The 17,794-nt window shown below is 35.0% G+C and overlaps 1 protein-coding gene and 1 pseudogene across 1 annotated transcript in view; one reads left to right on the top strand and one right to left on the bottom strand.

The window, feature by feature from the left end:
• Positions 1–17,794, top strand: part of CCDC18 (coiled-coil domain containing 18) — a 116,574-nt gene that overhangs the window by 54,715 nt on the left and 44,065 nt on the right. The window contains exons 26-29 of the mRNA XM_012730030.1: positions 4,558–4,761; positions 6,697–6,834; positions 10,092–10,292; positions 14,357–14,824. Of these exons, the coding sequence (XP_012585484.1) occupies positions 4,558–4,761; positions 6,697–6,834; positions 10,092–10,292; positions 14,357–14,824 (1,011 nt within the window). The remainder of the gene's footprint in view (positions 1–4,557; positions 4,762–6,696; positions 6,835–10,091; positions 10,293–14,356; positions 14,825–17,794) is intronic.
• On the bottom strand, positions 2,209–4,315 carry LOC105854082 (annotated as a pseudogene).

Below are 17,794 nucleotides of genomic sequence, written 5' to 3'. Positions count from 1 at the left end.
TCAGCAGTGTACTTCGTTGATCTGCCTGTTCTGTTCCCCACTCTGTCTCTGGTGAAGCCTCTCACCGCCCCTGAGCCTCTGGCCTGTACCCAAATTCTGTATGCACAAAATAAATAAATCTTCAAAAAAAAAAATAAGTAATGTTTTCTGATGAGTGATATAATTATTTTTTATTTTATTTTTAAAAATATTTATTTATGCATACAGAATTGGGGTACAGGCCAGAAGTGCAGGGGTGGTGAGAGGATTCACCAGAGACAGAGTGGGAACAGAACAGACAGCTCATTGAAGTACACTGCTGAGGGGAGCAGCGGGTGGGTCAGGAGAGGTCTGCCACGCCACGTGGATCACCTCCATGGCAAGCGTGATCAAACTCATGCGAACTCATGTGGAAGTGGCTTTAGCTTCTTAGTGCTGTGCTTTAACCCATTGCGCCACCTGGGCCCAATTCTTTATTTTTAACCATTGTGTTTCAGTATACAGAAATATGCTGTAAGTATTTTCAGGATAATTATTTGTGCCTGATGGCTGTTGGTTTCTTTGACTTTTTAATTTATTTATTTTTAATTGAACATTGCAGTATAAGTCAGGTTCTAATGATAGGGAAGAACATGTTCTTAGATATCTTTATATTATCTATTGGCATTATTAGCATGGAAAATTCACAATATATGTATACTTAGCAACAAATACTTATTGAGCACTTACTATGTGATAGAACTGAACATGGTTATTAAAAAGATAGACTTCTGGCCCTCCCTGGTAGCGCAGCAGGTTAAAGCACAGCGCTAAGAAACTAAAGTCACTTCAGCATGATCAGTTCTATCCCTGCCCCAGAGGCGATCCACAATGTGCAGCGGACCTCTCCTGACCTGCACGTTGCTCCCCTCTGCTCCCCTCAGCAGTATACCTCGACAGGCGGCCTATTCTGCTCCCCACTCTATCTCTGGTGAATCCTCTCACCACCCCTGCACCTCTGGCCTGTACCCCAGTTCTGTATGCATAAATAAATAAATCTTAAAAAAAAAAAATATCTACTCCTTTGTCTTTGAGGAACTACATTCAGAAAATGAACCAGCAGATAATAATTATACATTATTCTACAATTTAGTTGCTAGATGAAATTCAGTGAGTTCATATTTATGTGAGTGGTGAACCCATCCCCCCATGTACCTTTACAAAAGTTGAGTTTACTTTAGGAGTTCTTGTGGATGTGACATTTTCTTGTTCTTAATACTACACTCAACTTTAAAACTTCATGTAAAGCTCTTTATTTTGTTTGACTAATTATCTCTTCCAGAAGAAAATAAATTCCTAAAAAGTAACTATTTTGTCTCTTTTGTTCACTCATGTATCCTTAATACTTAGAACAATACTTACATAGCCTAGTAAACATATATAGGTATTTGTTGACATCTGCCTAAATTAATTAAAGCCTCTGAGAACAAGTTTGGGCCCTAGAGTATAAAAAAATGATTAATGATCCAATATATCATCTTCCTAACAAGGATTGGTTGAAAAGATTTACATGAGATTTCTATTGATACACAACACAATTCGACCCTAAATTCCCATTCCAGACCTAAGAGTCCTAGTTGACTACTATTGGTTTGTTTTTTATGTTAGTCATAAAATCAAGTGCCACTACCTACCATTTGACCCGTCTCACCAAATAGTGAACTTTTCATTAATTTTTTTTCTTAACAAACAATACTTCACAGTAATGTGAAACTATTTCAGAGAGGGTAGCAGGCACTAAAACAAATTTAACCTTCATGGAGACTAAGATTATAACCATAACTCAGCTGTGTGGATTGATGGTGGGTTTTGATCATCCCTGCCAATACATTCTCCATCTTTAACATGGATAATCAAATGCCAGTTTCTCTTTTCCTCTCTATATTATTATGTGTTCCATAAATTCATAGTGATAAAGGATTATACATGTTAAAGTCCATGTTAAAGGATTATACATGTTAAAGTCCATGCAGAATATACCAGTGAGTCTCAGGATTTGTTTTTTGTTCATTTGTTATTTTTATTTTTTAGAAACCACTTTATATATAAGTTCTTATACAAAGAAGACATATGACAGAGCTTTCATAATTCCAGTGAGGTGGACTCTTTCCCTTCTTTTCTGCACTATAAAAACAAGAAAAAAATGATTCCATGTTAGTCATAACTATGTCCACCTGTGCAGTAAAATTTTCAAGTAACATTTCGTTCCTTTGCTAGTGTTTTTGTTTTTTCCATTGTGGGAATCAGGCTTTTCAGTCTAACTGAAAGCCGCTTGCAACTTCTTAATCAGAACTCTGGAGAAGACTAAAAAAAATAATGGTACTTTGATTTACACTAGCCCAGGACATCAGGTTCTTCATAACAACCTGTTCTATTCTGTTCTGTTCCATTGTCTTTGACCTTTTTATCTTCAGTTAACCACTTCAGAACTAGATACATTGTAGAATAATCTGCAACATGAAGCACACCATCCTTAGGCACCAGGATATAGTGCATGTTCATGGTGATAGCATTCATGGCAGGCTGAACATCTCCAGTAGCAGTTCCCAGAATGTTGACCACCAACACACATGCAGACTTAGCTAGCACCACCTCTTGGGAATGGACTTACAGGTATTTTAATAAACCTGGAGAAATTAATTTTAAGCTCTCATTAGGGAACCTTTATATCTTTCTTACTGTGTACATTTCTGTTTCCTTTCTCCATAACATCATTGCTTTTGTACCATATGTGCTGGCTTTCTGGGATTTAATAATTACAACAAGCCCTCCCTTCCATATTTGTCATTTACTGTGTTGGGCAATTTCTGATAGGGTTTTCTGCTTTGCAAATTTAGTGTCATCAACACAATCAGATGCTACCATTAAAACCAAATGGGAGTATTGGCTCTTTAGCCACCTTTTCAACATGTATCTTCTTTATTTGCATAGTGACTTTCCTGTCCTTGAGAATACCATGCCACAGGTAGCAACATGACCAATCTTGCACTTTCATGTGGCAGGTATACCAGTGCTTCTCAGGTGGCTTTTACTATTTATGATCCTAGCTTTGGAGGTAAAGAGGTAAAGTCCAAGAACATTTCATACACCAATGAGTGTTTAATGTTAGCTTCTTTCTGGGAAATTGGAGTTAGAAGCTATTTCATTTCATCTAGTATTACTGTGTGTACTTTAATACTTTAAGTAGGGTGATCTGCTGACTTGTAAAATTGAAATGTGTTCCTATGGATCTCTTCTATCAGCATGTTCCTCTGCTCCAAATGGCTTTGTCATTGTACATGTACTCCATGCTGCCCAAGACTTCTTCATGCTGGAGCTGCTGCTTCAGATGGCCTTTAAAATGTCCCATTAGGCCCACCCTGGTGGGACAGCAAGTTCAAGTGCAGCATTACAAGGTAGCCGCAGCCGCTTCAGTGCGAGTTCAATCCCTGGCCCTGGAGGTGACCCACATGGTGCAGACCTCTCCTGACCCGCCCGCTGCTCCCCTCAGCCGTGTGCTTCATCGATCTGCCTGTTCTGCCCCCTGCTATGTCTCTGGTGAATCCTCCTCACTGCCCCTGTACCTCTGGCCTGCACCCCAGTTCTGTATGCATAAATAAATAATTTTTTTAAAGTCCCATTAGTCTGCAATCTGTTGCTTAGTCCCATATATAGGCAATTTCTGAACAATATTTCTGAAATATTTAGCTTTACTGAATTCAAATCACCTTGCAGTTACTTAAAAACCTGTTTTCTCTGTTTGTCATTACCATACTGAATATAACACAGGACACATGAGTTGAATAATGTACAAATGCAATAGTTTAGTTTTCCCTTCAATCACCTTCTGCTAATTACTCATAAATTTTACTCTTTTCCCCTTTGTTGATGTCTTCTTAAGATCTCCCAAATCTGTTTTGCATGAACAACAATGTCAGTTGATTTTATCATTGAGTTGTGTGTTCTGCTACATTTCTTCTTTTTTTCCAGTTTAGTCATCCCATTTGGGTTTCTTGGCTGCTGATACATCACTTTTACTATCCAGCTGGAATTTCCTTTTTGTTAAGTTTATTTCACTGTTGGAATTTATTCTTTGGTATCTTATCCCCTTGTTGTTTATTCTTGAACCACTTCACATACTTTCCCAGGTTTTGTTGTGGTTTTATTCAAAGTTCATAGATACAATTTTAGGTCCACCTTAAACAACTTTTCTTGGGAATGTCTTTGAGGTACCAGGATCATTATGTTTGTGATCTTTTATTTTCTTGTGATGTCTTTGGACCCTTTCCTGTGAGTATTTTTCCTCTTTGACTTCCATCATAGCAACTCACAAAGGGGCTGAGGTAGGTGCGCATCTGAATCATAGTACTTTTACCATTTTCTTATTTAAAAAATTTTTTTTTCTGAATATCTGTTTCAGAGTGGATGATAATTATTGTATGTTAATTTCATAGAGATTTAGTTAAGACATGAAAGTCACATTAAAAGAGAAAGTAGATTAAAAATAGAATTTCTGTATCATTTAATTTTGGAACCTGGATAATATTTTGTATATTTCAGGTTATCAAAGAACAGGAACAATATATCACAACTCAGTACAAGGAGACCATTGGTTTGGAACAAGAATTGAGGCTAACCCGAGAACAGATGCAGAACTCTCACACAGAATTGGTGGAAGCTCGTCGTCAACAAGTTCAAGCACAGAGAGAAATAGAAAGGCTCACAAGTGAACTGGAAGAAATAAAACAACTCTCTAAAGAGAAAGTAATCCCTATTCTAAATAATCTTACCATACCAAAAACCTTAAACACTTTAACATTTCTTTTTTGAACTGTAGAATATAGTTTTTTCAAAAGTTAATTGTGTTATATGATAACATGAATTGTTTATTGACTCTAAATTGTACACTTAAAAATGGTTATGGTTAATGTTGTATATTTTGTGTACATTAGGTATGTTTTACCAAAGTTTTAAAAAGAAAAAAAAACTGTTATATTTAGAGAAGTTTTGTACTAGAACCAAGAAATGCCTTTGAACAGAGTTTTGGCCAACCTAATTAGTTTTCAATAAATTTAGTTATAGAACACTTTGAGACTTCAACTTAGTTTATTTAAACTATCACTTGAAGAAATGATAAAGCTAGTAATTCTTTTTCCATTAAGTTTTTACATTTGTAGTTACTCTTATCAATGAAAACAAATGACCTAAAATGTATAAATGTTATACAGCCTGTAGTTCAGACTCCTTGGGGGATGGGAGGGTTAGAGTGCTTTTAAAAACTTATATAAATTGTATTTCCCCATCTATGTTGGAAGCTTACCAATTTGAAAATATTTAAATTGGTACACTTGAGCTAATTACTTAGACTGAAAAATCATATTTATGTTTTAGAAAATACGTATGTCTCACCAAATAGTGAACTTTTCACTAATTTTTTTTTTCTTAACAAACAATACTTCACCGTAATGTGAAAGTATTTCAGAGAGGGTAGCAGGCACTAAAACAAATTTTACCTTCACAGAGACTAAGATTATAATCATAACTCAGCTGTGTGGATTGATGGTGGGTTTTGATCATCCCTGCCAATACATTCTCCATTTTTAACATGGATATCCATTAAAGATGTTGTGACTTTTTTTCTTTCTACTATTATTACTAATTCAATGAAAGGAATTAAATTTTAAAAAAGGAATTAAATTAAATTTTATGCTTAATTTTAGTTAACCAAACAATGTTTGATTTGGATTACACAGGGTATTTTTACTTATAGAATATGTTGGCACTTGGGAATCTGCTAGGAAAAAGAAAGCTATCTACTTTTTTCTTATTTTTATCTTTATCAGTTGTATCTGTATGTTTATAAAAGTATTAATTTTATCTGATAAGCTAAGTTCCATTCATTAGAAAAGTGAGTAAAAGAGGTAAATTATTAAAAATTACAGCTTAAAAAATTACATTTTAACTAACACCTCTAAGCATACATTATTCTTTTAATGTGTGACTGAATCATGTTTCTTTATCACCAGAACCATCTGATAACATTTCCATCTAGTCTTCTTATGTAAACCATGAGTTTATCCCATCATGAAGTTTGGCTATTTTTTTGGTGGGAGGAGAACAAAAAGAAATTCATAAATCATACTATAGCATATCATACATTTTTTATGGGGTTTTCCACAATATTTTATAACTATCTTGATTGCTTCTAATTGGGTAGTAAATGTTTGCTACTCAAGCAATTTGAAAACATATAGCTTAGTTTTCTTCTTTTCATTCATGCTTCATCAATTTTCATAATATATAACAAAATTATGTAATGATAATTATAGTTTTGAGCTCAATACATAAATTAGGTAAGATAACAGCACAACTGACTTTTGATAAACAGAAATACATGGGCATACCTAAGAGTAGATTATTATGTGCCAATGTTCAATATTCTGTGGTTATTATTTTGTTTTACAAAAAGCATTAGTTAATAATGACTTTCAATGTATTGTATCATAATAACAAAAAATAGACTAATACTTTCCCATTAGTAACTCTTAAATGTCAAGATTTCAAATATACTATTTAATGTTAAAATGGTGTGTACGTGTTTATATAAGTATTTCCAAAAATGTACTACCTTGATTTAGCTATAAAAACCACAAACTTTATAAACAAACAATAGTCTTACTCAATATGTCATTTTTTAAGGAAGCTCATGGTAACCATTTAGCTGAAGAATTGGGTGCTTCTCATGTACGTGAAGCTCACTTAGAAGCAAGAATGCAAGCAGAAATCAAGAAGTTATCAGCAGAAGTAGAATCTCTCAAAGAGGCTTACCATATGGAGGTAAAGAAATTTTAATTTTTCTATTACTCCCTGTCAAAATAGATTGACCTATCTGGACAGAAATGGAGGTCTAGCTCTTAATATTCATTGTAAGACAACACATTGCAGTCTTCATTTGTGGTAGCCTAACAATATAATTTCCTCTTCATGTCCTGTGAACTAATATACTGTAGATTAAGAGCTTGACTTCCTGAACCAGACAGTATGGTTCCTAATCTCAGTTCATCAGATTGTGTCTATGTGCGCAAATTAACATTTCTGTCTAAAATAGACATGATAACACATGCGGAAATATAAAAATGAACCCCAAAGTTATACAAATATGTAAATGACTGACAAAGTAATTTTTTAAAGGAGAAAAAAAATTACTGGAATACACATAATAATGGTACCTATTACTAGGTATTACCTCATCCAACTATGATGATTAATATAGTTAAAGCTTATTAGACCATCATTATGGGTTATAAAATAACCAAGTTAAAAGTATTGATAGCTGATTAGCAGTTTCATGGAATGTAACTCAATAATGCTTTGTAATTTCTAACCTGTTCTATTACTTATTAGGTAGGGAGGCAATACTGGCAACTCATACTTTGTTTTTTATCTGTCAGTATGTCGTGAGCCTTTATAGAAATAGATAGTATTATCAATTAGAATAACATTTCTTGCTTTAAGATATTTACCAAATTATCTTTATTTCTGGAAATGTTTGAAGATACTATACATAACTTTGGTATAAGATCTAAGTAGCTTACTTATGAAGTTTCAGTAAAACATTTCTGTATATCAGAGAACTTTTGAGAGTTTTATATCATCAGTGAATGGAATGGAGTTTGTGATCACCATGTCTTATTTAAATTCACTTGGATTCAGATCTCTCTGAATGAGTATTTGCCAAACAAAATATATTTGCCAGTTGAATTCAATTCTCAAGCCAAAAGAATAGAACTCTTAGTCTTTAGAGACAAATGTGAATGCTATTGTATTCAGCATAAATTGATATTAACTGATCAACTTAGTGATCATTAGTAATATTTCAATTTTTTGCTACTTATTACACTCATTACTAATTATACTTTTTTACAGTTTCTATACTACTTTTATTTGCAGCTATCCAGTTTTTTACTTTTAGTTGTTTTTTTTTTATGATTTATTTATGCATGTAAGAGCTGAGGTGTACGTCAGAAATGCAGGGAAGTGAGAGGATTCACCATAGACAGAGTGGGAAGCAGAATTGGCAGGTCTGGGCCTCCCTGGTGGTGCAAGGGGGTAAAGCACAGCACTATGAAGCTATCTGCAGCCACTGTAGCATGAGTTCGATCCTCATCCAGGAAGGTGACCCACATGGTGCAGCAGAGTTCTGCTCCCCACTCTTGTCTTTGGTGAATCCTCTTATCCCCTGCACCTCTGGTCTGTACCCCGGTTCTTATATGCATAAATAAATAAATCTTTTTTAAAAAACAAAAACAGGCAGATCTACTAAAATACACTGCTGAGGAGAGCAGTGGGCAGGATTGGAGAGGTCTGCTGTGGACTAGCTCCCTGAACTGGGATCAAACTCATGCTGCAGTGGCTGCTGTTAGCTTCATAGTACTGAGTGAGACTTCACCCCTTATACATTGAGGCCCTACTTTTAGTTTTGTAAGTCACCAAAATTTACATAGCTAGTACAGAAAATGAATTATAAAAATCGGTTTTGGTATTACAACTTAATATTTGACTCAAATATGATATGAATATATATATAGTATGTTTTTCTTCTCCTTGATACTTGACAGATTTTTTTAAATATAGCAGTCCCTTGAGGGAATATGTCATTCAAATAATAGGTAGAAAAAGGATCAAAATTAAAAACTTTCACTGTATAAGTTTCAGAAATATAAGAAAAGTCAGTAACAATTGAAAATTTTTTTTAAGATTTATTTATTTATGCATATAGAACTGGGGTACAGGGCAGAGGTACAGGGGTGGTGAGAGGCTGCACCAGAGAGAGTGGGGAGCAGATCGACAGAGTACACTGCTGAGGGGAGCAGCGGGTGGGTCAGGAGAGGTCTGCCTCGCCATGTGGTCCCTCCCGGGGCAGGCGACTGAACTCATGCTGAAGTGGCTATAGCTTCTTAGTGCTATGCTTTACCCCATTGCGCCACCAGGGAGGGCCCTCGTTTTTTTTTTTTTTTTTTTTTTTTTTAAATGAGAGTTCTAAAATACTTTTATTGTGGAAGATTTTAAATATAGTCATTAAGGCCCTCCCTGGTGGTGCAGCAGCTTAAAGTGCAGCGCTTTGAAGCTACTAGCTGCAGTTGCTTCAGCATTGGAAAGCAGCTTTTGATTCCCAGCAAGGGAGATGAGCCACAAGGTACAGAAGACTTCTCCTTTCTTACCCTCCGCTCCCTTCAGCAGTATATTTTGTCATATTACCTGTTCTGCCTCCTGCTCTGTCTCTAGTGATTCTTCTCATCATTCCTGCACCTCTGGCCTTTATCCCAGTTCTGTATGCATAAATCAGTAAATAAATCTTTTAAAATAAATAAATAAATAAGTATAGTCATAAATAGAGAAATTGGTTTAAGTTCTCCTGTATTTACTATTCAGCTTCAATTATTGTCAATTTGTGACCAATTTGATCTCATCTGTAATTACACTGACCACTTCTTTTATCTAAGAAAATACTTTTGGGACTGAACAGGATGATTTTAGTAGCTACACTGAGATACCAAGCATAAAACCCAAACAGTCCTAGGCATACTGGGAGTATGGTCAGCACACCTTTAACCTCACTCTTTTCCCTTCCTCCCCTCCCCTCTCACACATATCACATATTATTTGAAGCAAATCCTAGACATCATTATCTCATCAGTAAGCATTTCAGTAAGCTTAATGAGCAAGTTAAGGGCTATTTTTTTTAAATCATAACCACAATATCACATCTAACAGTTAATTCCTTAATGTCATCATATATTCAATCATTTTTCAAATTTTCCCAGTTCTCATAAAAATGTCTTTATAGTTGATATTCAAATAGTATCCAAAACCAATCTATTTTATTTGGTTAATAGTTCTTAAGTAAATTTAATACTATAGGTTTCTTCTCTTTTTTTTTCCTCTAGTATTTAATTTATAGAGAAACAAAGTGATTATTATATGAGCAGCTACTTTTGTTTAAGTGGAAATAGAAAGTATTAGAACACTGCTGAAACCAGGTCACCCTACTAGCTTTCTTTGCTCCTCTCCTTTTTTATTTTGGGTCTATACAGATGATTTCACATCAAGAGAATCATGCAAAGTGGAAGATTTCTGCTGATTCTCAGAAGACTTCTGTTCAGCAGCTCAATGAACAGTTAGAGAAGGCAAAGCTGGAATTAGAAGAAGCCCAAGACACTGTAAGCAATTTGCATCAACAAGTCCAAGACAGAAATGAAGTAATTGAAGCTACAAATGAAGCCTTACTTATTAAAGTAGGTAAACATGAAAGCATACATCATGCATATCTAAGAAAAAATAAACTTATGACCCATTTTCCTGTCCTCGTAGCTTGTAGAGGACTGTGTAGCCAGATATTGACCTGTTAAAATAACAGTCATTTTACTTAAAAGATGTTGGGTTTGGGACTTGTTAATATGATGCATGTCATAATTTACATTAAGAGGAGAAATTAAAAATTTTCAAACAAACTTTATTTTTTTTGGTAAGAACATTTAAGCTCAAACCGCTTGGCATATTTCAATTATATAAGACACTGTATCCTTAGTTGCCATTGTAGCGCTGCATCTCCTTGCTGTGACCTGGTCTATCTCATAGAGAATCTGCATCAACTCATTTCCTGTCTTCATTGGCTGGGCACACACAGTCTTGTGTACTGTCAGCTTGTGGAAGGGGCTTCACTGGAAAAGCCAGTAGAACTTTTTAGTTCAATGACTGTATTTACTCTGATGTGTACTTCTTACATTTCTTTTCTGTTGAAATTCTCACTGTGTTCATTATCTCATCAGTAAGATACTTTTCCTTTGGTGAGCATCTTTTTGTTATTTTTAACTTTTTATTGGATAATTCACTTATCTCTGCTTCACTAAGGTCTATATCTGGAGTTTATCTTGCTCTTTTGTTTGGAATACATATCCCTCTGTATCTTCATTTTCTTTGACTCTGTTGGTTTCTGTGCATTAGATAACACAGCCCTCTTTCCAGTCTCCATGGAGTAGTCCTGTGTATGAGCTATGTCTTACCAATCAGCCTGGCCCAGTTCCTTGCATTGTTTCAAACCTTTGTGATATCCCAGCAACTTTGTTTTTAATGGCTTCCATGAGGTGTGTACAGACCTGTCAGTTAGCACCTAGATGTAGACTAATTAGAAACTGGAATCTTAATAAACAATTGGGAAAGTATAGTTAGAATCCTTCCAGGCAGAACTGGGAGAGAGCCTTATTGCCTGTTCCCTCAGTGATGGGCCTGGCTATATAGTTATGAGGGGGTGCTCCTGCACCCAGTAAGACCTTCTTTAGTCCTTATAGTCTTTTTGGATTTTTAAATGTGCAAAGCCTTGTATACTGCCAGAATTACACATTCCTAGGGCCTGTCCCTTGGTGGCAGCTTCAAAAGCTCAAGCTCCGGACTGCTGTATGGGAACCTTCCACGGTAAAATGTCAATTGGAGGGGACACAAGGGAGAGAATTGAGGATGTGTCAGCTGGCTTCCTTAGCCTTGAGAAGGATCACATTCTGCCCCTAAGTATGTGGTAGATTAGAGATCTAATCTTCAGGCATTATCTTTTAAAGTGGATATAGTCCTCTTTCAGGGAAAGATGAAATGGGCATTATTTCTTGACAATTTGTGCTGAGCCCCAAGGGACTATACATGGTGACAATGTTATAAATTGTTTCTTTGCTTTTTGTAGTTGTGAGTCTCAGGGATGCAAGTCCTATTTCTTTCCATAAGGTATTTTGGGGATCCATCCCTTAGAGAGAGCCATAAAAATTGGAGGACTAGATGTTGGGTTTATGGTAAGATTGTATCTGAGTCTTCCCTACACATTTTGATGTGGCTATTTCTAATCTTCCCAGAAAAACTTGCTCAACTAGTTTATTTCAGCAGTTCTTGGGAATTGCTCTGTTTATAGCTATAGGTTTGATGTGTTGTGAGAGGTAGGAAGAACTTTCTGTGTTGCACTGGAACTCATTCAAATGCAAACTTAATCATGAGGTTTACTGTACAGAATTTTACACTTAAATACCTAAAAAAAAAAAATGGGAGCATTTTTTCAAAATCGGTAGGGTTCCTTTAACTTTACTTGGTGCAAGGGGTTAAGTCTCAGCACTATGAAGCTTATCCTCAACCACTGCAGCACTAGTTCAATCCCACATGCCCAACAGACCTCTCTGTTTCTGGTGAATCTTCTCACTCCACTCCTTATTTACCCTATTGATTATGATATTTTTCTCTGAAATTTGGATTTAATGTCAGCATTGATGCACAGAGATACAATTTTTAATATTAGTTCAAAGCTGCCAACATATATTATTATCCCTGTTAGCCAAGACCTTAACAAGAATAATCTCACTGAAAGTAGTGAAACAGTAAGTGATTTTATAGCAAAATAGAAGCTCCTGAAAAATAAAAATAAAATTAAATGATATGTATTTCTAGTTAGTAAGCTGAGCACTTAAATTCCATGTGTAATATTGATATTATTTGCACGAGTACTCCCAAAGTCACATGCTCTAAAGGTGTCTGGCCATATGTGTACATTCTTAGTGTAAAAGCACTTTAAAGAGAGAAAGAGTGATAGTTTCCCAGTGAAACACCCAGAATTACCCACTCTTCCATGGGTAATGTCCAGTCAAATAGGCTTAGCCCAAAGTGGAACCACCAAGGCCTGAAAGTTTGCCACAAATCTAAAGCACCTTCTGGAGGGAACCTTAAGAAAGGAGTAAAAGGGACTAGGCAAATCTGGGCAGAAGTATCACAATCAAAGTGTAAGTCAAGATAATGGCTGCCATTGTCAGCCTCCCTATGTGTCACTCACCTATAGGTCTCCTCCAAATCCCCCAAATCCAAAGCCAAGAGGCAGACACATCTCTTTTTCTTCACATGTCTCTTTCTCTATGTATCCCATGTTCTGTGTTATATAACTTCACCTGGCCTCTCAGTTCCTCCCAAAGTTAAGCAGGGTACCTCTCCCATTTATGATGTCTCTGTTATAATATTCATGGAAAACTGAATAGACATAATCTGAAATTATGTTTAGGCTTAACAGTCCATACATTTACTGAAAGAATAATGTACCAAATATTCTAGGGACTTATACAAAATTATAAAATTTCTTTAAAATTGATTCCAAAATTTAAAAGATTCTGCTTTGAATACCTCTCATCACAGTTATCCCTGCTCACTTGTTAGATATTATCAGTGAGATAAAGATAACTGGTCGTACTTATCAATTATTCAGAAGTTTTAAAGTTTAATTACTTAGGAATTTGCCAAAATACTGGATAAATAGCAGCAATTCTCTTTTTCTTTTTAAACTTTTTTTTAGTTAATATTGGCTTACATCATTGTTTGTATTATAAAAGTGTAGCATTCCCACTGTCCGACGTTGCTGCCATAGTGCACACACCATCATCGCCTATACTAGTAGCATGAATCTTAAATCAAAAATCTTAGAACATGTACCATGGTTAGTGAATAGACTAATAAGAAAGTAGAATTTCTTTTTTACTATTAGTTCTTTTCAAAGTAATGTCACTTGACTCTAAAGTCTAGACCAAAAAGAGGTTGAGAATAAAACAGAAAGAAACAAAGAAAGCTAATAGAAACTCCTATAGCAATTAGAAATAATGAGAATTCCAATTTATAAATAATAAATAATTTATGACTAATTTAGTTCTACTTATAAAAGTTACAAATAACATGATTCTGTTGACAGCAAAATAGAAACAAAACTGAGAGAGAAGAAAAGGAAGAACAGTGTTTGAGTTCACTGATCTTTCCAACTTACTACCTTTAGTACAGTACATGAGAGCATTAGTAGCAAAAACAACGCTGAAACCATTTTCTGAGCCTTGAAGACATCACTGTATTATGGAACAATAATAAGGATGCAACAGTTAACTTTTCTTAATCTTAAAAATATATTGAATTATGGCCCTCTCTGGTGGCGCAGCAGGTTAAAGCACAGCGCTAAGAAGCTAAAGCCACTTCCGCATGAGTTCGATTCCCACCTGCCCCGGAGGTGACCACATGGCGTGGCAGAACTCTCCTGACCCGCCCACTGCTCCCCTCAGCAGTGTACTTCGTCCGATCTGCCTGTTCTGCTCCCCACTCTGTCTCTGGTGAAGACTCTCACCGCCCCTGAGCCTCTGGCCTGTACCCCAGTTCTGTATGCACAAATAAATAAATCTTTAAAAAAAAAAAAATGACTCCCAGGAAATAGATCGACTTAAATGACTTTTAAGAGTATTATTTTCTAAGTAATTTGTATACTTCACAACAATGTATTGAACACCTTTTATGTGTAATTTTACAGGAATCAGAATTAAACAGATTACAAGCCAAAATTTCTGGACATGAAAGGACAGAAGACATAAAGTTTCTGCCAGACCCATTTACATCTCCAACACAAATTATGCCTGACATTCAAGATCCAAAACTTAATAACAATTCTAACACATCTTTTTTCAAGTGTAGAAAACTGCGACGCTCTATTAGTGCCAGTGATCTTAGTTTCAAAACTCATAGTGATGAAGATCTTTCTGAAGAATTACTGCAAGACTTAAAAAAAATGCACTTTGAACAACCTTCAGCATTAGAAGAAAATCAGAAGGAGCTGACTTATACCCAACCAGACGCATTTAAACCTCTCACATATGACCTAGAAGATGATAGTTCTGAAGGTAACGACTTCAGTACTCTTAGTGGTATGCTAAGGTACATAAACAAAGAAGTGAGATTATTAAAAAAGTCTTCTATGCAAACAGGTGCTGGTTTAATTCAGGTATGTATCTAATATGTTAGGAGTTATAATAATTTGTCTCTAGTAAATATCATTTTATTACTTGGAGAAAATTCAAAATATTTGAATGAAGCATGTTATTTGGTAATATATACAAATAGGAGATACAAAAATCTTTTTAATCCAGACATATAGAGTTGAAAACAGCTTTGAAAATTAGCTTTTGTTAAAATAGCCCAAATATTTTAAATATTTGATTTAAAAAATAATTCTGCCTCACGTTAAGGAAGTATATTGAGCTCTAGACGATTGGAAAATGTTTTTGAAGCTCCAAAATAAGTTTTGTTTCTAAACTTCCTGGAAATCATTCTAATCTTTGTTTTAGTCATAGATAGACACTCAACATTGTTTATAAACACTTAATCTATAGTGTGCATATGGAAAAAAAATTCTCTTCCAGCTTTTTTTCAAATGTGCATTTGCTTCATTTTCAAGCACATCAAAATAATTTGTTGGCCTAAAATTTTTTTAAGTGTTTTAGAATTAAAAAAAAAAGTGTTTTTAGAATGGATTCTGAGACAGACTGTTGAACTTACTTCCACTTCACCATATTCTTTCAATGTTACCAAAAATGTAAGCACTGTTTTTAAGTGTGAAACTGTATAAATATTGTAATAGTTTTATTGGTAAAATTTACACACTGAAATTAAGTATACAGCAAAAATTTCAAAGTATATAGAAGTAATCAAAGTATACATAAATTTCAAGTATACAGAAGCCAGCCCTGAGTTCACAGGGAAGGATGGGGAGATAAGGCAATCTTTCTATAGGAAATAAAATTAGTTTTAAATTTAGCTTTTAAAACTGCAGTTTTGTTTTCTGCATGTGATTTTTTTTTTTTTTTTAGCCAATTGATTCATTCTGTATTTATCAAGTATGATATATTCCAGGTATTCGGATTAAAGAAATAAACAAAGAGACCAAGACCCTGTTCACATAGAGTTTACAGTTTAATAGGGAGAGCATGAATACAAATAGACATATCCGCTAATAAGCATTATGAAGGAACGCTGACAAGAGAATGTAGTATCACAGGAGTATATTTTAGATAGGCTAAAGTAGGGAAGTCCTCAAGACAAGCTAACATTTGACCAGAGTCCTGTAAGAAAAGTAAGGAAGTAAATATCTCAATGTCTAGAAGAACTTCAGAGCAAAGAGAACAATGGTACTAAAATACTAAGCTGGTAGCCTGCTGGCATGTTCAGTAAACAATTAAGGGGCCAGGTTTGTGTAAACAAGAGAGTAATAGGAGATGAGATGAAAAAGTCAATTCCAGGGTTTAGGAAATAAGATTGAGGAAGGGGCTTTATTGGTTTTAATGCTTTTTTTAAAGAACTTTGGGTTTTATTTGAAGTATGTTGGGAAGCTTTTGGTGAGTTCTGCTTAGGGAAGTGACACAATGTGGTTTTTAAAATGTCACTCTGGTTGCTTTATGGAGAATGGATGATAAAGGAACAAGAACAGAGACCACCTAGGGGGCTGTTTGTAATAATACAGGCAAGAGATGATTTTGCATAAACAGGAAGATAGATATTGAAGTGTTGAAAATGGTTTAGTTTCTGGATATAATTTTAAGGTAGAGCCAACAGGAATGTAGGCTTTGGGTGATAAAAGTCAAGCAAGACTCCAAAGAGTTTAGCCAGAGTGCGAGTAAATGGTTAACCAGAGCATTTATTGTTGGGGAATACTAGAAAATTTGGAGGCATGGAGAGAATCAAGTGTTTGATTTCACATATATTAAATTTGAGGTTTCTGTTAGATGTCCCAGTGGAGATGACAAGGGATGACCGTGTTTATAAGGCTGAAATTATAAATTTAGTTACTATGGTAATCAAAGCCATATGCTGAAATAAATGAAGGGAATTAATGGAAGTAAAGTTAAAAAAAAATCCAAAAACTAAGCCTATTCACTAAGGATGTTACTTTTAGCAACAGCCTTTTAGCACCTTTTAGCAGCCTTAGTTCCAGTGAAGCTAACTGAGAAGTAAACAGTGATATAGGAGAAAAGATGGAAAATATATTATTATCCCGTTAGTCAAGTGAAAAGCTTGTTTCAAGGAGTATGATATCAACTAAATAAAATAGGATTGCTAATTGATAGTCATGTTTGGTAATGTGTAAGCTGTTGATAACTTATAGGAATGACTTCAGAGTAATGGGCTCAGCTGAGAATGAAAGAAGAAATGGAAACACCAAGATTGGCAGCACAGTTACTATAGAATAGAGCAGAGAAATGAGGAGGATGTTTTATCAAGGGAGAGGGTTTTTGCTTTGATTTTTAGTATGAATTAAAACAGCATTTTATATGTTGGTGGGAAACATCCCAATAGGCAGGGAGACGGATAATTCAGGACAGAGTAAAACTCTTTAGGGAGTGCATTTAAATTTTCATTACTTTGGCTATTCAGTTGCTATGGAAGCCTGACTCCAACTTAAATATACAAAATATCATAGCTAATTCTTAAGTAAATACAGGAAAAATTCAATTCTATGCATGTATAGTTTTGTTTATTGCTAGTGATACTCTGCTGGAGTTTAACTGCATTAATCACAATTGATACTTCATAATTTGAAGTTTACATGAGATTTCATAAGTCTCAATTGTATTACCTGTTTTGGCTTAATTTTATCAAAGATAGAAGGGACTGGCTCTTTGGTTTGCTTCGAACTCTATTCAGTGTTTCATTTCTGTCTTCTCTGGGACCTCGCTTGATTTAGCTCATCTGTGGGTTTTCTTGTGCTCTCTGATAGCCATTATTTACATGTTCCACCTCAATTTTAAGGGAAAGGTGACTGAAGATATCTTTTCAATACTTTTTCTGTAAGGCCTGTTTTTATTTTTTTCCTTTCTAATTTCACCATTTTTTTTTTTAAGATTTATTTATTTATTCGTACAGAACTGGGGTACAGGCCAGAGATGCAGAGGGTGAGAGGATTCACCAGAGACAGAGC

This window comes from Condylura cristata, unplaced genomic scaffold (genome assembly GCF_000260355.1).
Source record: "Condylura cristata isolate star-nosed mole 26May11 unplaced genomic scaffold, ConCri1.0 scaffold00026, whole genome shotgun sequence".
In the NCBI taxonomy this organism is placed as follows: Eukaryota; Metazoa; Chordata; class Mammalia; order Eulipotyphla; family Talpidae; genus Condylura; species Condylura cristata.
Note: the sequence above shows the minus strand (reverse complement) of the source record. Positions and strands in the feature narration are given on the sequence as shown.